The sequence below is a fragment of the Anomaloglossus baeobatrachus genome, chromosome 5 (assembly GCF_048569485.1).
Source record: "Anomaloglossus baeobatrachus isolate aAnoBae1 chromosome 5, aAnoBae1.hap1, whole genome shotgun sequence".
Taxonomy (NCBI): domain Eukaryota; kingdom Metazoa; phylum Chordata; class Amphibia; order Anura; family Aromobatidae; genus Anomaloglossus; species Anomaloglossus baeobatrachus.
The window spans coordinates 390991640-391013766 of record NC_134357.1 but is presented as its reverse complement, the minus strand read 5'-3'; the positions used below and the strand labels follow the sequence as shown (position 1 = coordinate 391013766).

Here is a 22127-nt window from a genome sequence, read left to right as displayed (position 1 = left end):
GGGGGTGTATATGCTCAGAGGGAGGAGCTACACTTTTTAGTGTAGTACTTTGTGTGTCCTCCGTAGGCAGAAGCTATACACCCAATGTCTGGGTCTCCCAATACGGAACTATAAGAAAAAGAATTTACGGTAAGTAAAGAAAATTCTCTTTTTTGCCTCTTGTGCTGTCTGTGTGATAATGTTCCCCACACACAGAGAAGTGATAATCCCTCCATAGTCTTGTTGATGGCTCTAGTAAATTTTCTTTAGTGCAACTTGAGCTGTGACGCCCAATCTCAGCCAATAAATGCCTACTTAGGGTGTATGCCCACGATCACTTTTAACAGCGCTTTGAACGCAGCATGCTTCATTTGCTTCCAAAGCGCTGCGTTTTACAGTACAAGCACAGTGGATAGGATTTTTAGAAATCCCATGCCCATTGTGCGTGTACTGTCTGCAGCGTAAACTGACCTGCGGTGCGGCTTTCCAAGCCTCAAGCATGTCAATTGTTTGCAAGCAGGGAGAACAGAAGAGGGAAACCACAACTGCCCGAGCCCGGATCGTGGGCACCAGCTGCTGTAGTCTCCTGTGGAGGAGACTCGCGGCCTCGCAGGTCAGGACCTGCCATGCCCAGGACGCAGCAGGTCCTGATTGTGGTCACGTCCCCTTAAGGGGGCTTCACACGCTACGATATTGTTAATGTTTTATCGTCGGGGTCACGTTGTTAGTGACGCACATCCGGCGTCATTAACGATATCGCAGCGTGTGACACGTACCTGCGACCTTAAGTTACCTCAAAAATGGTGAAAATCGTTCACCATGGAGAGGTCGTCCCAAACTCAAAAATCGGTAAGGGTTGTTTATCCAGGTGGTTCGTCGCTCCTGCGGCAGCACACATCACTGTGTGTGACACCGCAGGAGTGAGGAACGTCTCCTTACCTGCCGCCGGCCACAATGCGGAAGGAAGGAGGTGGGCGGGATGGTTACATCACGCTCAGCTCCGCCCCTCCGCTTTGATTGGCCGGCCACTTAGTGACGTCGCTGTGATGCCGAACGTCCCTCCCCCTTGAGGGAGGGATTATTTGGCAGTCACAGCGACGCCGACGACCAGGTAAGTGCGTGTGACGCTGCCGTAGCGATAATGTTCGCTGCTGCAGCGATCACAAACAATCGCATGCACGACAGGGGCGGGTACTTACACGCTCGATATCGCTAGAAATTGCTAGCAATATCGCTACCGTGTAAAGCCCCCTTTAAGGTTTAATGGGGCTTTTTGGGCTAAACTTACATTTCTGCTCTGTCTATAGTGTTCCCTATACACATTGTCAGGATTCTGTTCTGTTGCGTTTTCGAATGGTCATCAAGTGACCACTCACATTCAGTTTTCATACTGATGGTCATATAAGTGAAAGTCTCATCAGTGGTAATGTTATACCCAGTCAAACAGGCAACAGAGCAGAATCTTGACAGTGTACATATGGCACACAGTGAATATTCGACATAGTGCAGTCAATAGATTGCACTACTTGGACAACCTCTCCTCATTTCCCTTGTTCACTCAAGAAAAATAAATAATCCTATACTCACCTTCGGTGCGGTGATTGTTATGCCAAATGGGCCCCGCAACCAATCAGTCCCAGCTTTCTTCACCTTGCCTTCAGACATTTGAGCAGTCCTCTGATCCTGCAGAAATGTTTGAAGGCGTGGAGACACGCCAGGCTCCGATTGTCGTAACAATGACATGTGGGCCCTGGGAACGCGACTTCAGATATTGCTGGAACCGCAGCTACGTTGGAGGTGAGTATAGACTTTATTTATTTTTACAGAGGTGAACACGAGAAATGAGTACGAGTTGTCCAAGTAGTGGACATCCCCTTTTAAGTTTAGCCCGGAGTGCCCAAATAATCTTATAAACAGGTACAGTATATGGTTTACAGTGGCAGTCCTCATCCCCTGCCATGTGCCATGTCTTTGTACAGAAAGAGAATAGCTTTCAATGCATAGTGTATTTTTCCACACTCAACTGGCAGCTACAGATCTACTGATGATCATTAGTAAGGAGGGATAAGTAAAAACCAAGAGAACATTATTTTGGAAAGGATTACTGTAATCTATTAAAAGGATTGTCTGAGCAAAAGTGAAAATTTTACCAGTGGTTTGGTATATTAAAAAATAAGAAACAAAGCCACACTCTCCTACTGGCATTTACATAGATCCAGCACAGCCTATTACAGAAAGGAGACATCCCCATTCCATCAGAAGCAGTAGCGTTGTGGCCTGCGATTGGCTGCCGTGGTCATGGGACTACTATTCAGCGGCATTTGCAGGATCCAGCTAAGTGCCAGTAGGTGAGAATTGCTTAGTTTGTTATTTTTCAATATACCAAGCCACCGGTAACATATTAATTTTGCCCTTTAAATGTAGCTGTGTGCTTTAACTATTTTACCACTATGACCTCACTTTTGATAGTTCGAATACCTGGAAAATCCCTTTTTATATACATAAAAACATATTTTTTTAGATATTCTATAAAAGAAGACAGACCACATATACACACACATGCGGGTACCAAAAAAAGTACAAGTGCATAAAAAATAGAATTGTCGACCACAAAGGATGGAGCTTCTTTTCTTTTGTTTCTCTTTAGCCCCATATGTAACTTATTGCCTTTAGTGCTCTGTGAACCACTAGTGCTTTCTTTATCGTTCCTATGGGAGACCCAGACATTGGGTGTATAGCTTCTGCCTCCGGAGGACACACAAAGTACTACACTAAAAAGTGTAGCTCCTCCCTCTGAGCATATACACCCCCTGGATAACCAGATCTAGCCAGTTCATTGCTTTGTGTTCAGGAGGCATACATCCACACATGCATTCTCATCTGATTTTTCATTTTTGGAAAGTTTTTGAAGAAAAGCAGGTCCAAGCCTGGACTCCCGGCATGTCCCTTCTCACCCCACTGTGTCGGCGGTGCTGTTAAGGTTGATTTACAAGGCTGGAGCCTTACATGCCGCGCTCCTTCACCATCCCTCAGGCTCTGGCTTGAAGTGGGAGCCAGCACGGTTCTCCTTGCTTTGCAGGAGACCGGTCTCCATCTGCAGCCCTTCAGGATCCTGCTGGACGGAGCACTCATCCCCAGGGAGTTGGAACCCTGCGTCTCAGCAAGCTACGTACCTGAGACGTTTATATTCGGGGGGTCCCGGTACTTTATTATGGTGGGAGAGTGTGCTGTGTAACTTTTCTGACATTTCCGGCCGATTCTCTGGCTGTCGCCTGAGAACCGCGCCGATGGTGCCTGCGCGCCGGCCGCATCGCTTAAATTTAGGCCCCGGCTTCGCCGGAGGCCTACTTTCGATTTCACTGCCCTCGCATGTCAATCATGCAGAGGGACAGTGCGGCTCCGCCCAGCGGCCGTTCGGCACAGGGGAGGGACACTCCTCTCTGAGTACATGTCCCCTCCCCTGTAAATCTCCTTGGCCCTCCAGATCCCGCTCTCAGAGCAGGTCCCGCCCCCTCTCCTCGCTCCGGCGCCATTTTCTCAGCGTTTTTCTCTGGATCAGCGCTGGCTGCAGCATCCCTGCTAAGCTGCTTGGGGGTCCGGGCTGTGGGATCTGGAGGGCACACAAACGGTCTGGTAAGCCACAACCTCCGGCTGTGGACCTTCTTATATACTCTCTGGGGGTCATTCTGGCTCAGAGCCCCCACTTCAGCAGCATGTCTCACACGAGGAGCAAGGCTGCAAGGCTGTACTCAATATGCACTGCATGTAAGCTCGTGCTGCCTGAACCGAGCACATATCCACATTGTGATGCCTGCTCTAACCTGACAATGCCTCAGCCTGGAATCGCACCCACAGTGGTCCCTCCGGCTGCTCCGGCTCCGGTGGCTGAACCCCCGGCTTGGGTAGAATCCTTCTCTAGGTCAATCTCCCAGTCTTTTGCCGACTCCATGGGACAGCTGTCCCGGACTTTGCTGAACATGCATCAGCCCCCTTCTCAGGGCGCCTCTGCTGCTAGGGCTCTCTCAGCAGAGCTCACAGAGGATTCTTCATCTGGTCCCAGACCCCGTCCTCCTAAAAGGAGACGCAGGGTCCCCTCTCCTTCCTAGTCCCGCGGCTCTGATTCACGAGCTGACTCGCAGGACGAGGAGGATGACTTTACTGGAGGCTCGGACGCTACCTCCATGTGCCCCATTGATCTGTCCCAAAGTGACGCAGATGTTAGTGATTTGATTGCGTCCATTAATTCTGTACTGGACCTCAATCCGCCAGTATCAGAGGAGCAACCCTCTCTGGCAGAAAAGCACCAGTTTACCTTGCCTAAGAGGACAAGGACTGTGTTCTTTAACCACTCCAGTTTTCAGGCCACTGTGACCAAGCCTAGGGCCTGTCCTGACAAACGCTTCCCAAAGCGTGGTTCTGATGACCGTTTTCCCTTTCCACCTGAGGTGGTCAAGGAGTGGGCTCATTCACCAAAGGTAGACCCTCCGGTGTCTAGACTCTCAGCCCGGACAGTTGTATCAGTGGCTGATGGCACCTCTCTTAAGGATTCCACTGACCGCCAGGTTGACCTTCTGGCCAAATCTGTATATGAGGCGGCTGGGGCCTCGTTCTCCCCATCTTTTGCAGCAGTGTGGGCTCTCAAGGCCATCTCTGCTTCTCTAGAGGAGATGCATTCCCTCACCAGGGAATCTATGCCCGAAATGGTTGCCTTAACTTCCCAGGCTTCAGCTTTTTCATCCTATACCATGTCTGCCATGCTGGAGGCTTCTCACCGCACTGCGGTGGCTTCGGCTAATTCCCTCGCTATCCGCAGGATCTTGTGGCTTCGAGAGTGGAAGGCAGATGCTTCTTCAAAGAAGTACCTTGTTGGGCTCCCTTTTGCTGGATCCAGGCTATTCGGTGAACAACTGGATGAAATTATTAAGGAAGCTACTGGCGGGAAGAGTACTTCCATGCCACAAACTAAAACCAGGAAACCTGCCCAGGGTAGGAACCAGTCGAGGTTTCGTTCCTTTCGTTCCTCCAACTGGTCATCCTCTAAGACCTCGGCCTCGTCCACTAACTCAGCCAAGGACCAAAAACCCAACTGGCGCACAAAGGCGCGTCCACAAAAGACCGCAGGAGCTGCTGCCACTAAGGCAGCCTCCTCTTGACTATCTGGCCGCGCCAGCAACGTCCTTAGTCGGTGGCAGGCTCTCCCACTTTGGCGACGTGTGGTTTCAACACGTCTCCGATCAGTGGGTGCGGGATATCATCTCCCACGGCTACAGGATAGAATTCTCTTCCAGCCCGCCAAACAGATTTTTTCTGTCAACTCCCCCCTGCTCCAAGGCCGCCGCCTTCTCTGAGGCCGTGGCATCCTTGCAGGCCAACGGAGTAATTGTACCGGTTCCCGCCCGGGAACGGTTCAGAGGTTTCTACTCAAATCTCTTCCTAGTCCCCAAAAAGGACGGTTCCTTCTGGCCTATCCTGGATCTCAAGCTTCTCAACAAGCATGTTCAGGTGCGGCATTTTCGCATGGAGTCTCTGCGATCAGTCATTGCCTCAATGACCCAAGGAGATTTCCTGGCATCCATCGACATCAGAGATGCCTATCTGCATGTGCCAATTGCAGTTTCACACCAGCGTTGGCTACGTTTTGCAATCGGAGAGGAACATTTCCAATTCGTGGCTCTCCCCTTCGGGTTAGCCACGGCCCCTCGAGTATTCACCAAGGTCATGGCAGCAGTGGTTGCGGTTCTGCACCTCCAGGGGTTGGCAGTGATTCCTTACCTGGACGACCTTCTAGTCAAGGCTTCATCCAGCGCAGACTGTCAGCGGAGTGTCTCGCTCACTCTTGCCACTCTAACCCAATTCGGGTGGCTTGTCAATCTGCCCAAATTCACTCTGACTCCGACCCAGAGGCTCACGTACCTAGGGATGCAGTTCGAGACTCTGCCGGCACTTGTGAAGCTGCCCTTAGTCAAACAGCAGTCCCTCCATCTGGCGGTGCGCTCTCTGCTGAGGCCCCGCCGTCATTCCATCTGGCACCTGATGCAGGTGCTGGGTCAGATGGTGGCGTCAATGGAGGCTGTTCCCTTTGCCCAGTTCCATCTGCGTCCTCTGCAGCTGGACATTCTCCGCTGTTGGGACAAGCGGACTTCCTCCTTGCGCAGGCTAGTGGCTCTGTCGCCACAGACCAGGGGCTCCCTTCAGTGGTGGCTTCGGCCCCTCTCTCTGTCTCAGGGACGCTCCTTCCTGGCCCCGTCCTGGGTGATCCTCACCACGGATGCCAGTCTATCCGGCTGGGGAGCGGTATGTCTCCACCACCGAGCACAGGGCACTTGGACTCCGTCCGAGTCAGCCCTCTCGATCAATGTGCTGGAAACCAGAGCTGTGCTTCTGGCTCTCCTAGCCTTTCACCACCTTTTGGCGGGCAAGCACATCAGAGTCCAGTCAGACAACGCGACAGCGGTTGCCTACATCAATCACCAAGGCGGGACACGCAGCCGCCTGGCAATGTTGGAGGTTCAACGCATCCTTCAATGGACGGAGGACTCCAAGTCCACCATATCCGCAGTCCACATCCCAGGCGTGGAAAACTGGGAAGCAGATTATCTCAGCCGTCAAACCGTGGACAGTGGCGAGTGGTCCCTGCATCCGGCAGTGTTTCAGTCAATCTGCCGCAAGTGGGGCACTCCAGAAGTGGATCTAATGGCATCCCGGCACAACAACAAGGTTCCGGTTTACGTGGCTCGCTCCCACGATCCTCAGACCCTTGCAGCGGACGCTCTGGTTCAAGATTGGTCCCAGTTTCGTCTGTCTTACGTGTTTCCCCCTCTAGCTCTCTTGCCCAGAGTTCTGCGCAAGATCAGAATGGAGGGCCGTCGGGTCATCCTCATTGCACCGGACTGGCCCAGGCGAGCTTGGTACCCAGACCTGCTCCATCTGTCCGTAGAGGTGCCGTGGCATCTTCCAGACCGTCCAGACCTTCTCTCACAAGGTCCGTTTTTCCACCAGAATTCTGCAGCTCTCAGATTGACGGCGTGGCTCTTGAGTCCTGGATCTTGACGGCTTCTGGTATTCCTCCTGAAGTCATCTCCACTATGACTCGGGCTCGGAAGTCTATCTCGGCCAAAATCTATCACAGGACCTGGAGAATTTTCCTGTCCTGGTGTCGCTCTTCCGGCCATGCTCCTTGGACTTTTTCCTTGCCGACCCTTCTGTCCTTTCTACAGTCCGGTCTGCAGCTAGGACTATCACTCAATTCCCTCAAGGGACAAGTCTCGGCTCTGTCAGTGCTGTTCCAGCGGCGTATCGCCCGGCTGGCTCAGGTGCGCACCTTCATGCAGGGTGCGTCTCACATCATTCCGCCTTACCGGCGGCCCTTGGATCCCTGGGACCTCAATCTGGTCCTCACGGCCTTGCAGAAACCCCCCTTTGAGCCTCTTAGGGAGGTTTCTTTGTCTCATCTTTCACAGAAAGTGGTCTTTCTAGTGGCCATAACTTCCCTCAGGAGAGTCTCTGATTTGGCTGCGCTCTCTTCGGAGTCACCTTTTTTGGTTTTTCATCAAGACAAGGTGGTTCTCCGTCCGACTCCGGATTTTCTCCCTAAGGTGGTTTCTCCTTTCTACCTTAACCAGGACATTTCCCTGCCTTCCTTTTGTCCGGCTCCTGTTCATCGCTTTGAAAAAGCGTTGCATACTCTGGATCTGGTGCGGGCGCTCCGGATCTATGTGTCTCGCACCGCTGTTCTTAGGCGGTGCACCTCTCTTTTTGTGCTAACCACAGGTCGGCGTAAGGGCCTCTCGGCTTCTAAGCCGACCTTAGCTCGTTGGATTAGGTCGGCCATATCCGATGCCTACCAGTATACTCAGGTGCCTCCCCCGCCGGGGATCAAGGCACACTCGACCAGAGCTGTCGGTGCCTCCTGGGCTTTCAGGCACGAAGCTACGGCTCAGCAGGTCTGTCAGGCTGCCACTTGGACTAGCCTGCATACCTTTTCAAAGCACTACCAAGTGCATGCTCATGCTTCGGCAGATGCGAGCTTGGGCAGACGCATCCTTCAGGCGGCTGTCGCCCATTTGTGAAGTTAGGCTCCGCCTACTTCTCAGTTTTCTGTTTATTCCCACCCATGGACTGCTTTGAGACGTCCCAATGTCTGGGTCTCCCATAGGAACGATAAAGAAAAAGAGAGTTTTGTTTACTTACCGTAAATTCTTTTTCTTATAGTTCCGTATTGGGAGACCCAGCACCCTCCCTGTTTCCTGTTGGCAGTTTCTTGTTCCGCGTGTTATCACCGGCTGTTGTTGTAGACAGAGGCTCCGGTTGTTCCGGTTCTTGCTCTGTCTTTACTTGTGGGTGGCTATTCTTCTTCAGCTTTTGCACTAAACTGGCTAGATCTGGTTATCCAGGGGGTGTATATGCTCAGAGGGAGGAGCTACACTTTTTAGTGTAGTACTTTGTGTGTCCTCCGGAGGCAGAAGCTATACACCCAATGTCTGGGTCTCCCAAAACGGAACTATAAGAAAAAGAATTTACGGTAAGTAAACAAAATTCTCTTTTTTTCATCTTGTAGGGAACCTGTCAGGTTCCTTATGCCATCCATGCCAGCAGTATTCACATTTTCATGTCAAAGTAACCTTCCTAACCAGCCCTGTATATATAACATCATTCTCAAAAATCACTGTGTGTAAAAAAAAAAAAAAAAAAAAATGTTTTTCTTATGCAAATTAGGGCCTTGACTAGTCAAAGGAGCATTGTTTACTTAGACTAGTTGGCTCTCTTTCCGTGTTATCACACACCTGTGGGCATGATTAAATGATTTCCATGAGCCGGCGTCCTAGCCAGCTCCTGTAAATCTCACTTATTTTAGCAATGTTAGGCTAGTTTCACACATCTGGCTTTTCGCCGGTTTGCCGGATTTGGCGGACTCCAGTACAGTGTATACAGTACAATGGCAGCGCCGCAACTTCCGGGTCACATGCTCCGGTCACATGACAGCATGTGACTGGAGCTTGTTGTGCTGCCATTGTACTGTATACACTGTACTGGAGTGCGCCGAATCCGGCGAAAAGCCGGATGTGTGAAACCAGCCTTAATGTGCCCTAGAAGCTGTGGTATTCATACCAACTTCACAGAGGCGTGTTCGGAAGTGCAGAAGCTGTTTTTGATAACTTTGCCTACTATTTATATACTATATGTGCGTCTAATTGGAATACCCCTTTAACCTAGTATCAGTTAGATTTGTGTGAGTCTAGCTCCCGACAACCCCTGGTAATCATGCATTGCATCATTGCAGTCAGTCGCCAAGACCAGTTTCCTGCTATAGCTGTCCATGCAATAAATGGATATCTTAATTGCTTGAAAGCTCTCCTCTTGCTCAAAGGGGGAAGCGGTCTTCTGGTTGGCACCCCCCTCTCTGACAGTTGTGCTTCCTAATAGGAAAGGGGTTGTCTATACCATACAGCCACATTTAATGTGCTTTCTTGTGGGGCTATTGGAGATTCCAGAAACTAGTGTACCATATAATGGGTTTTATATTTTATTTGGTGGTATCCCAGTATAATATAAATTATGAATTGCGTAACTAGAAGTAATTGTTCATTTTTTGTCTTCCTAAGCAATGTATTTAAGGGGACCAACCACCAGGAGTTTCCTATATAACCTAAAGCCAGTGCTGTACTGGCACTATCAGGCTGATTCTGTACATACCATAGTTGTGAGATCGGATGTATACTTTCTGAAATATCGGGATGTAAAGTTACAGAAATGTACTGTTATGATTGATAGCAGCTACAGAATATATAATAGGTAGATCGGGTTTTGCTAGTATTCCCGCCCCTGTATGCCTGCCTGTCATTTCTCATCCCCCTGTAATAACAGGGACAGGGGGAGGAAGGACAGGGGCGGGAATAACTAGCAAAACCCTACCCACCTTTGAGTAATTCTGCAGCACCTATCAATCAAGTAACAGTGCATTTCACAAACGTTACATGCCTATATTTCAGAAAGTATACGTCAAATTTCACAATTAAAGGTATGTAGAGAATCAGCATAATAGTGCCAGTATAGCACTGGCTTTAGGTTATATAGGAAAATTTTAGTGGTTGGTTCTCTTTAAGGCCACTTCTTGTAGGTGTTTTACTGTTTTTTCAATAAAGCTGTCCATAAATATTACAGTGTGCTGAATACAATACACATACATTTAATGTGTATGGACAGTCTTCTGAAGCCATTGTAGACATGATGTTGTCATCACTCCGTTACTGATTGACATTTCTTTCCATGCAGTTGTAATGGACGTTCAGGATTCTACCCATGTATCCTGCAAGCTATACAAAGGTCTATCTGATGCGCTCATCTGTACAGACGATTTCATCACTAAAGTGGTTCAGAGGTAAATTGCATGTAAATAGTTGCTGAGAATCATTGTGGAATCCTGCGGCACCTGCTATTGTTAGGGGTCATTAATGGCTGATGCTAATACTAGTCTTTGTGGCCAGAGCTGGTACTTGTGAAGACTTCCTAACCACAATCAAGGCTGCAGTGTCAGGAAGCATATCCAATGTCCATAATGGTTTCTTTCCTCCAGTTCCCTAGTTGTAGGGAGAGCAGAGGTATCAGTATTATATATGGCACAGGTTTGCATTGTCCAGATGTTTTAAGTAATGCCACAGACCTACTGTTCAGTAATCACTAAAGGTGCATTTACACTGAAAGATTAACAATTTTTCCTAAAAATGCACATTTCACAATTATTTTGCTTTATAAACAGCCAATCACCACTGGATGAATGAACTAAACGCTCATTTGTTGGGTGAAATAATAATTTGTGCTGCACAAAAGATCATTGTTCTTGGTAGCACATCTTCTGGTGTAAACATGGCGTGCACTAATGAAAACAATTAAAGACTACTCGCACCTGATCAATTATAAATGGCTCAATATGTATCATAAGGGCCGTTGTCTTATGTGAGCGGACTATAAAACGACCGCTGGTCGGTAAATATTTTCCGATCAGTGTTTGTTTAAAGGGTCTTTGTCAGGACATTTTTGCTATTTAATCTGAAGCCAGCAATGCTGTAAGAGTTAACATGAAGTTTACAGCCAGCTGTCTCTTATCTCAAAGTCTGTTTTTTTTCACCTGCAATGTTAGCTTAAGCCTCTTATCTTTATCATTAGTGGGTCTCAGCAGTGAGTGAGCTATAGTCCAACTGTGCACTCTTCTGTGATTATCAGCTTCTGTCTATGGAAATGTACACTGAAAGCCTTGTGTAGGCAGCTGCAGCTTCCAAAGCTCTGCTACATGTTGAAAATAATATCTTTCACTGTGGCAGAATGGTTGAAGCCAGTTATCTAACTGATACATGGTTAGATTCAGGTTCTCTTAGATGAGGTAGCAAAAACCTACTGATAGATTCCCTTTCATTTCGCCAAGCGGTTAATATAAGCCCACCGTAAGGAATTGGATGATAAAAGGATTTACTATCGAGCTGAAGGAGGAGGGCAAAGCTTCCATAATGAGAGTAGCAGAGCTGTGTAGTTTGTAAGGAAGACATGCCACCAAATCCCGTCCACAACACATGTAGCTACAGGTAAAAATGAATGGATTGCTTCTCTGTTTATAACCCCGTCATCTGCTCAGTGCCGCACCCAGGGTAAGTCTAGTAAGTCCAGTGTTCGGTCCTGTCTTCCTTTTTAGGGTTGTTATTTACATGGGAATATAATGTTAATGTCACACACTGAATGTCACTGTAGTAGGAGATCTGCACACGTTACAGCGTGCAAAGACAATTATTTTTTTTTTCTTTTCTTATGACAACCCTTAATTTCCCTTAAGAAATGTCAAGATGAAAAATGAATTTGGTTCTCTTGGGATTGGTATTTATGACCTGCAGGATGTTGGAGTTCTGCTCTATTACTAAATGACATTCCGTTCTTCTTGCTCATCAGTCAGTAATGGGGAGTTATACAGGTTTATCCTGAGTGATGGAAAGCGTCTGACTTCCCTGCTGTAATAATATGGTATATTACATTTTATTGGTGCCTGTAAATCGCTGGAGCACACAACTGCCTATTTTCCACATGTAAATCTGACAACTTCGTCCAGCCTCCACTCGTTACACAATGTCCTCTCTAAACCTTCTGAAAATACTGGCAGCACGTACCTCACGACAGGGATAGATTAAGCCTAGTCACCATAGCGTAGAGAGGATCAACTTTCAGGATTATTTCTAGTGTGAAATAAATCCCCCAAAAAATAGTATAATCCGGCAGCAAGAGTTAAAGCACCAACATTTTATTTGTCATTAAATAGAAACAACACAAGTGGACATGGGTGCAACCACCCTTATCCATGGCAAATTGTGATTACACCTGAAATTTGTAGGTTTTTTGTTTTGTTTTTTTTTCCAATCTCCAACACATGGTCAGATGGGTGTGTTTGTCTTTTTTTTTTCTTTTCTTTTTTTTTTTTGATGGACTAAATATAATTTTGTAGTTGTAAAGGCATTTTCTGGACTTGACAAAAGTCTGCAGACTGTTGCTGTCATGATTCTCCATGCAAGCGGGCAATTTGTGTAAGTGTAGAGTCATGAGTTGACTAAACTCATCCACCTTCTCTGATGACTTAGATTGAGTGAAGCAGAATCAATTTATTCGACACGTGACTGTGAGCAAGCAGTCATGACTGGAAATACAAAGGAATCGTAGCAGCCTATGTAACGCATGGGGTCACAATCTGGTAATCTGCAGCCACGTAAAGTGTTCCAAGTCTGAAACAGTTTAAAGGGTACCTGTCAGGTCCCCAGTGCACCCAGAAGCTCTAGCAGTTCTGGGTGCATATCTAGAATCCCTCCCTAACAGTCTCTGCATGTCGCACACACAAACAGATCTTTAGTAAAGGTATTTGTACAGATCGTTTAGTTATGTTATGTATAGATCGTTTAGGACATGCTAATGAAGGCTTTGGCTAGTCTCCCACTTTGTGTGTTATCATGCCCCTGTGACCATAACATGCTTTACAATACCCAGTGCAGCTTTGTACCCATCAGCATTGAGCTTCTTTGATGCCGGGTGTATGAGTCCCAACTTCGAAAAGACTCCCTGCCCGTGATCAGTAGTCGCCTGCACTTCCGGTCATGCGCACTACTCAGAAGGCGTGTGTACGTGTCCCAGCTTCAGAGAGGACTAGTGCGCATGACCGGAAGTGCGGGCGAAGTCAGATCATGGGCATTGGCCCTCTTTGAAGCCAGGACTCATACACCCGGCGTCAAAGAAGCTCAATGCTGACGGGTACAAAGCCACGCATGCGCCGCTTTGTATCACGATGCCATGATGCTGGGCATTGTAAAGTATGTTAGTACAACCACAAGGGACTGGTAACATGTCAAGTGGGCGACTAGCTAGGGAACGAACGCCCTATCGGCTAGTCACTGCTTTAATTAGAAACTCATAAATGATCTTTAGAAATACTTTTACTAAAGATGTATTTATGTATGCTACTACATGAATGGACTGTTAGGCAGGGGTTCTAGATATGCACCCACAACTGCTCGTGGTTCTGGGTGCGCTGGGGACCTGACAGGTTCCCTTTAACTCTTTTGTTGCTGGAGTTTATTTCATTTTTGGACTATCTTACCTCCTTGGTCCATGACACTTACTCAAGTCACTCATCTAATAGTTGCTGCTGCATTATCTATTGTAAATTGCATAAAGCTAGATGTTGCGTCTGACTGCAGAAAACTATAAAAATTTTAAAGTGAAAGAACAGCTCCAGGCAATATTCACCGTAATTTTACTTACTAAAGATAGATTTTTTTTTTTTATTATTTTTCTTCCTAGTTTGAAATCCAGTTTTAGCACGGGGTGTTTAATACGCACAGTTTTATTGATGTAGGTTATCTTGCATTAAGATTTGCGTACTTAAATGTTTTACCTCTTTTTGTTACATAGGTGCATGTCCATCCCTGTGACTATGCGAGCCATTCGTAGGAAGGCTGAGACCATCCAGGCTGACACCCCTGCACTGTCACTTATTGCTGAGACTGTGGAAGATATGGTGAAGAAAAACCTTCCTCCGGCCAGTAGTCCAGGCTATGGAATGACCACTGGCTCTTCTACTTTAATCACTACCCCAACCAGCTCATATCCCTCAGGACCCATAACTTCTCTTTTCAACATGAATAACATTGGCAACATGGGTATGAAAGAGCGCCATGATTCTACAGGGCATGGGGACGACTACAATAAAGTAACACAGAATCCTATACTAACCAGCCTTCTTCAGATCACAGGAAATGTGGGTGGAAATATAGGCTCAAGTCCCACACCACCCCATCATACCCCACCTCCTGTTTCTTCCCCAGCTAGCAATACTAAAAACCATCCCATGCTAATGAACTTGCTCAAGGACAACCCAGCTCAGGACTTCTCAACTTTGTATGGTAGTAGTCCCCTTGAAAGACAAAACTCTTCTGGATCTCCTCGAACAGATCTAGGTCAGTCAGGAACTGGAAAACCCAAGAAAAAGAGACCTAGGACAGATAAAATGAAAAATCAAACTGAAGATGACTTTCAAAGGGAGCTTTTCTCCATGGATGTGGACTCACAAAACCCGATATTTGATGTAAGCATGGCAGGTGATGCCCTGGACACACCTCATATTACTCCAGCACCGAGCCAGTGTGGCACACCCCCTACAGTATACCAGCAGCCCATGGCTCATACCCAGTCTGGTATGCAAAGAATGGTGAGGTTGCCTAGTACTGACACCATTATTCCAGACGTTACAGATATCCTCTCCGACATAGCAGAGGAAGCTTCAAAACTTCCAGGAGCTGGGGAGGATTGCCCCAATCTTGGTACTCCAGTTCGAGACTCTTCCAGCTCTGGTCACTCTCAGAGCACCCTCTTTGACACAGATGTCTTTCCAGTAGATGGTGCAGGTGGTGGAGACAATCCTTATGCAGATGCTGCTGATCTCATTGCAGAGGCAAATGGAAGCCCAAATAGTGACTCCTCTAATAATTTCTTCAACAGCGTGGATTTTAACCCAGAACTACTGAACAGTCAAAGCGGTTTTACAGATGACTTCAATGATGACAGCAGCCAGAGCGACGATCATGATTTTTCTGGGCAGGACTTTTCTGGGCAGGGGCTATCACTGGGTGTAGTTTCAGGAATGCCTGTTGATGGGAGTGAAGGCAAGTACAAGGTAGGGCCAGCGGCCGAAACAGTAGATTTTAGTATTATTGGAGGTGGCAAGGGGCTGGGTGGGGTGGATATTCTTGAATCACATAGTAGGAGTCAGAGCCCTTTACTTGGAGATTTGACAAAAGACAGACCACAAAAACAGAGAGTAAAAGAGGGAAACAATGGGGGAGGGATTGGAGGAGGATTAAGTGGGAGTCAGGGTTCAGGCCTAGATTCAAAATCGGGAAAGCGCAGCCGAACACCTTCTAGTGATGGTAAAAGCAAAGAAAAGCCACCTAAACGCAAGAAAGAGTCTGAAGGAAAATCACCCTCACATATTGCCAATCGCCCATTTACCCCACCCACCAGTACTGGTGGTTCAAAATCTCCAGGAACATCAGGAAGATCTCAAACTCCTCCTGGAATGAACACTCCCCCTATACCGAAAATCACCATTCAAATTCCCAAAGGTACGATGAGTGTAGGGAAGCCAACTTCTCATAGTCAGTATTCAAGCAGTGGTTCAGGAAACTCGTCAAGTAGTAAAAGCCATCATGGCCACTCCACATCATCTTCCTCTTCTGCCTCAGGAAAAATTAAGAACAGCAAATCAGATGGATCATCTGGAATAAAGATGGGCAGTGGGGGGAGTGGATTGTATACTGGTCCACCTGGATCAGGGGGTAGCCAGTCTAAAAGTGGATCTCAATCATTAGGCAAGCAAGGATCTTCTCCTATCACCAAGCATGGGTTAGGAAGTGGAGGCAGTGGTTCTGGAAGTAGCAAGACTAAACCACAGGGAAAACCATCGGTGTTAATGAACCCCTCTCTTTCCAAACCAAACATTTCTCCTTCACACTCCAGACCATCTGGAGGCTCCGACAAGTTATCTTCCCCAATGAAACCAATGCCAGGAACACCACCATCTTCAAAAGCCAAGTCGCCTATTGGTTCTGGGGGTTCTCATTTGTCAGGGGGAGGTTCAAATTCCACAATGAAGTCAACATCTGGTCTAGTTTCTTCAGGATCTCTTTCACAAAAGCCAAACTCCTCCTCATCTTCATCCTCTTCCTCATCGTCCTCATCATCTTCATCGTCGTCATCCTCTTTTTCAGGTGGCTCCAACGTCTCACAGAACCTTCATGGTAGCTCAAAAGGGAAATCTCCAAGCAGAAATAAAAAACCCTCGCTAACTGCTGTTATAGATAAGCTCAAACATGGGGTGGGTACAGGAGGTCCTGGTTCAGAGGATCCTATGGAGGTTCCTGGTGGGGGAGGAAACCCTGGAGCCCCGAGTCATGTAATGTCCTCAAAACATGGACTTGCGGGAGGTGAATTTCCTGTTAAACGTGAAAAGAGTGAGAAAGATAAATCAAAAGTTTCAGTCTCTGGTGGATCTTCTGATTCATCCAAGAAAGGAGACTCGAAAGGCTCAGGAAGTACTGGAGTAGCCAAAATTATTATCAGCAAGCATGATGGAGGGTCACCAAGTATCAAAGCAAAAGTAACCCTTCAGAAGCCTGGAGAAGGGGGTGGGGATGGGTTGAGGTCACAGATGCCGAAGAGCTATGGTTCACCCTTGATCAGTGGTTCAACTCCGAAGCATGAGCGCTGCTCACCAAGCCACAACAAATCACCAGCATATACCCCACAAAACCTTGACAGTGAAAGTGAATCAGGGTCTTCTTCGATTGCTGAGAAATCTTATCAAAATAGTCCCAGCTCAGATGACGGAGGAGGAGGCCGAACACAGCCAGAGTACAGTGCAGAAAAACACAAAAAGCATAAAAAAGAAAAGAAGAGATTGAAGGACAAGGATCGAGAAAAGAAGAAGTCCTACAGTATGAAGCCCGAAAATTGGTCCAAGTCACCAATATCTTCAGACCCTACATTATCCATGGGTGGTGGCTCCCTCTTATCTTCGGAAAGAGCAGCCCGTCCTAGTCCAGGTTACTTAATTGGTGAAGAGGATGACTTAATGGATGTGGCTCTTCTAGGGAACTGAACTCTGTGACATAGGACCTAGATCGAGTGCGGTTGCTATGTGTGCTGTTTCGGTTATAGGTTTGTCCCTCTTGCTGCTGGTACGTCTAGACTTATCTGGCAGTAGATAGGATCCAGTATTTTATTTTCTTTTTATGATTCCCAATTTAAATATAAGTTATAAAGAAGGAAAAAGGTATTATAACAAGTTTTACCACTTTTTAATTTAGTGGATGTCATAACTATTCACAGTGGAGGCAGCTTCTTTATGGGCTAAGCTTCATCACAATACTGTGTATGATTTTGAGCTCCCTATTCTCTCCCCACTTTGTATTAATCGTATTATGGCTACAACCGCCATGTCTAAGTGAAGTGTTCAAGTTAAAATAGTTGAAGCAAACATCAGTATTTAAAAAAAAAAACAAACAACAAACTAAAGACACCGAGTTTTGGTGTAGCTTTTAAGAAATCCGTTGATAGAAGGACATTGTGAGAATGTGTTACATGAATGTACATAAAATTGATTTTGATAAAGATATGTACGCATTACACATATAGATGTGTAAAGTTTTTCATCTGTAGTTGTGTGTTTCACACAAACTAAATCCAGCTGTGATTTATAAGACAAAATTGCCTTATTTTTTTAAGCATCCCACTCACCTATTTGTAATTCTGATTTATTTGTAATAATTCTATTTTAAAAAGTTTACATTTTATCATTTTATTTTGTGTAAATACCCCTATCCTATATGTAAATAATTTTTCCTGATTATTTTTTTTTTTTTTTTGTCATTCTACTGCAAAAAAAAGAAAAAAAAACCTTTTGAAAAAAGTTCAGGAAATGTTTATTATGGAAATAAAATGTTTGGCATAAAATTTGTTTCAGTGATACTTTTATTTTTTAATCAGTAAACTCCCGACTATCCCTGGGTGTTTGCCTTCAGTAGCTTTAACTGTGCCGTATAGCGCCATCCTGAAATTCCTGGTGGATAATGATGTGGGTTGCATTGCTAGAGTTGGCAATCGCCTTCAAATACATAAAAACGTTCCAAACGGAAAGGATGTTTTTTTGTAAGGTCTTCCAGACTGCGGCTGGGCAAGGACATAGTCTGTAGCAATCATTTTAGGTGACCACAAGAGAATGTGGAAATATGCACAGAGACAGGAGAGTATGTTTTGGCATGCTGACATTGCAGTCCTTCTGAATCACCATCATAATGTGGGGTTGACTAGCAAACAATAGAAAAAGTGCTGAAGGAACCTCAATATATTTTAGTGCGGGGTGCTTTTACTTTTCTTTTTTTTGTAGATGTCTTAATGGTGTTTAGAAGTTTCAGTAAGGTGATTTTGAACTGTAATTTCAGGAGTGAAAGTCTAAAATTAACATATTTGTATTTGAGGTGTTTATAAGGTTTTTTGCCATTGATTAAACCAAATTGACCAGATATCTATTTTCTATCATTACGAGAAAGTTAAGGCTCCGTTTATGCTGGTGGTGTTCTATTCTTGGCGGTTCCATTGCCTTGTGGCTGACATAATGTATTTTGCACCCTTTGACCCCAAAGGACGTTTTTGCAAGTCATTGGTATTCTTCACGGATTGTCTGAATCATCATTGTCCTAGTGCGAACAGAGTCCAATACGTTTGGCATATGACGTCGATATAGGGGTTTAGAAATTTGTGTGAAACAAAGTCTATGTTGGATGTGTGAATATACAAGCGGTTCCTCCACAACGTATTTGATTTTTAAGGATTGGATGGTTTTCACCCCATTGACTTGAACCAGCAAAATTCTAAACAGTGTTAGCTTAGACTAAAGTTTTTTGGCGTAATTTAAGTTTTCAGATTTTTGTCTGTGATGTTTTCCAGTTTTACTTTTTCAGATAAAGTTACAGCTTTATTGGTCAGGAACAAGATATTTCTCGATACAGCAGAAATAAATTGTCCATAATGATTGCTAGAAAAAGGTTCTTACATTTTGGACACTGTTAATTTGTTTCTTTAAGACTATGCTTTTGTTCTTCCTTTATAATGCTAATAATTGGATTTTTTGGCTATTTTATATTTTTTTTCGTTTTTAAGTCAATGTATATCTATTGTTGAAATCCATAAGTTTGAAATCTGACACTGAGTTTCTGCTTAGTCCAGTTCAGTATCTCTTAGCCGTAGCAGTATTCTATTTTACACCTCCAGATTGATTACAAAAAGAGGATTCCTTTACGCTGCACTATTTGGTTCTTCAGTAGCCTGATTATGGTTTCGGATGCACCTTGGACTATCTGTAGTTGATCGTTCAATGCGCATAGGCTGCCATTGGTCTTGGCAATGCAAATCCTGTTTATACAAGATGCTTTGCAGAAAACCATGATCTTTTGTGCAGCACGACTATTCACAAACTCGTGTTTTGCTCCTTTTTCGGGTGTTTGGCAGCCTGTTCAAACTGCACGATTATAGGGAAACGAGCATTAGTATGAACACTCGTTTGTGATAATCCTGCAGTTTTAATGTACTAATTTTGTACTTTAGTTGCTTAAAGGAGTTGTCCACTACTTGGACAACTCCTTCTCATACCCCTTGTTCCCCACGTAAAAATAAATAAGCCTATACTCGAGCCCGGTGTGACCTCGGTTCCAGTGATGTCTGAATCCGGGGCCCGCATGACATTTTGACACACGAGCACCGCAACTAATCAGCCCTGGCTTCCTTCTCCCAGCCTTCGGACATTTAAGCAGGAAGTCGGCACAGTACTCACATCCTGCTAAAATGTCCAAAGGCGGGGAGAAGGAAGCCAGGGTTGATTTGTCGCGGTGCTCGTGTGTCATAACCATCTCACGTGGGCCTCGGTAATGCAGCTTTAGACATCGCTAGAACCTCAGCTGCACCGAAGGTGGGTATTAGCTTATTTTTACGGGGGCGAATAAAGGGAATGAGAAGGGTTTGTCCCAAGCAGTGAACAACCCTTTTAAGATAACATTTCAGTACCAGGCGGTATCAACAGTGATCCTCTTGAGAACACTAAGTTGCCTATGATCCTATATTACGTAAAAACAGGATATGCGAGACTTGGTCTTGTAGGCTATACTTTTTTTTTTTTCTCCCCCTTTCTTTAAGTGTATTAGTTATGTTATAGGTGTGTGTGTGTGAATGTGTGTATTTTTGGTGGCTAATCAGACCTTCACTAGTTTACCCAGAGAAGAAGTAATTATAAAAAATGAAAATTGGCAATCCACGGAGAATAATTCTATCCCCTCCCTTATACCGAAAAATAAATCAACCACAAAGAAGACAATATTACTATTAATGTGACCATCGAAGGATCTTTCAAGGAAAAAGAAACTATATCTGGAAAGACTACAACCAGGACTAATGCACAAGTCGGCATTACCAATAAACCCTCTTACGAAAAAGGTTTGATTTAGAGCTTAGTGAATGGGTAGGAAGATGTGAAGGGATGTAGGATTCTTAGAGTGGGCTTATTTTAGTGGGGACTGATTTATATTATCCACAGATCTAGACTATTATATTTAGTGTTAAGTGTAACTATCCACTTTACATGTGGTTGGATTTTTGAAACTAAGCTGTTTAATATTATATCCCCCATGTCTGTGTACTCCAGTTTAGAAGGAGAGAAGATATTCTCCATTGAGTGGAAAATCTGATGGTCTAGACATTTCAGAAGATGGTTTCTCTTGCAAGAGCGATGGAACTTGGAAGGTTGTCGTGGAAAGCTACTGAGACCGTTGCAGTGGATTCATTCTTTTCCTAAAACTCCAGTCAAGCCCAACACCCCTCTGCATCAGAGCAACATCTCATATTACCAAGCTGGACTGAAGAAGACACCTGGAGGCCAGAATGTTGTAGATAAACCAGAAAAGTGAATCAACTAGGACTTTTGCATTCTGGCTAACAAGAACAGTAAGTCAGACCAGACAAGCATCTAGTAATTTGATATATCATCAAGCCAGAATGAATTTACGGGTACAAAAGCTAGTCATACTTGACGGGCCTCATTCTTTTTTTTATTTAATTTTTTTTCTTGCTGGAAAAAGTATACCTTTTGTGGTTAGCTTACAATCTAGATGCCTGTGAATGAGCAACACCTCGAAGCATATGGGTCAAAATGATCTCCAGAACAGGTGGATTTGTGGAGATAAACCTCAATGCCTGCCCTTCACAGTGACAGTTGATTGTTAATGATCTGGACCTACAGCTATAAAGGACTTCAGGAATATCAACTCACAAGGTGGCCCAAATACTACAGTTCACACACACTGACAAATACAAATGACTAAATATATCACTCCTCCCAGACCAATCTAGAATGCTTTAAAATTGAACATAATGGCCACTAATGATGGGGATATTGTGATGGTGCAAGTGGAGACAATTCGTGTGTGCTAGTACCATTCTCCTATATGGGTTTGGGCTTGGGTACATGTTTCATTTTACTGTTTTTCTTGCAGAGCCAGCAGTGAATTTTTTAAAGGATTTGACGTAGACTTTAATATTGCTCCTAAAGTAATATGTATAGGTGATTTATGGCTGTTTTTATTACAGCGGTCTGTTTACATGTTATTGCTATATACAGTAGTTATATCGATCTACTTTTCCATGTTTGCTTCGACAATGAACACATGGTTTTAGTGACTGACAAGACTTAAAATATTTTTATTTTTTTATAATTTGTGGGGGGTTTTTTATGAATATTTAATGAATGTTAATTGTAAAACTGTCATAGTTGCAATATGATTTACAGTTTTTGCGATATTTTTATTAGACCCATTGTTACAATGCCACTTTTTGGGGAGTGTGATGTTGCCTTATTATGCACTTTGTATACTGTGGCTGCAGATTCTACCAGTGGAGAGAAATTGACAAGTAGGATGCAGACTTTTAATGTAGATATTCTCCATTTTCATTATTGATTAGTCAAAATTGAGGATATGCCGTATTCTTAAAGCATGTGGTTTTTATAATGTCAAATGACAATA

General features: G+C 45.1%; 1 protein-coding gene across 3 annotated transcripts in view; it reads left to right on the top strand.

Moving 5' to 3' along the window:
- The window catches only part of MED1 (mediator complex subunit 1), a 100339-nt gene extending 80494 nt beyond the window's left edge, over positions 1–19845 (top strand). For all 3 annotated transcript variants that reach the window (XM_075350124.1, XM_075350125.1, XM_075350126.1), the window contains exons 16-17: positions 10252–10357; positions 13915–19845. In XM_075350124.1, coding sequence (XP_075206239.1) covers positions 10252–10357; positions 13915–17158 — 3350 coding nt within the window. In that variant the 3' untranslated portion in view covers positions 17159–19845. The remainder of the gene's footprint in view (positions 1–10251; positions 10358–13914) is intronic.
- The last annotated feature ends 2282 nt before the right edge of the window (positions 19846–22127 follow it).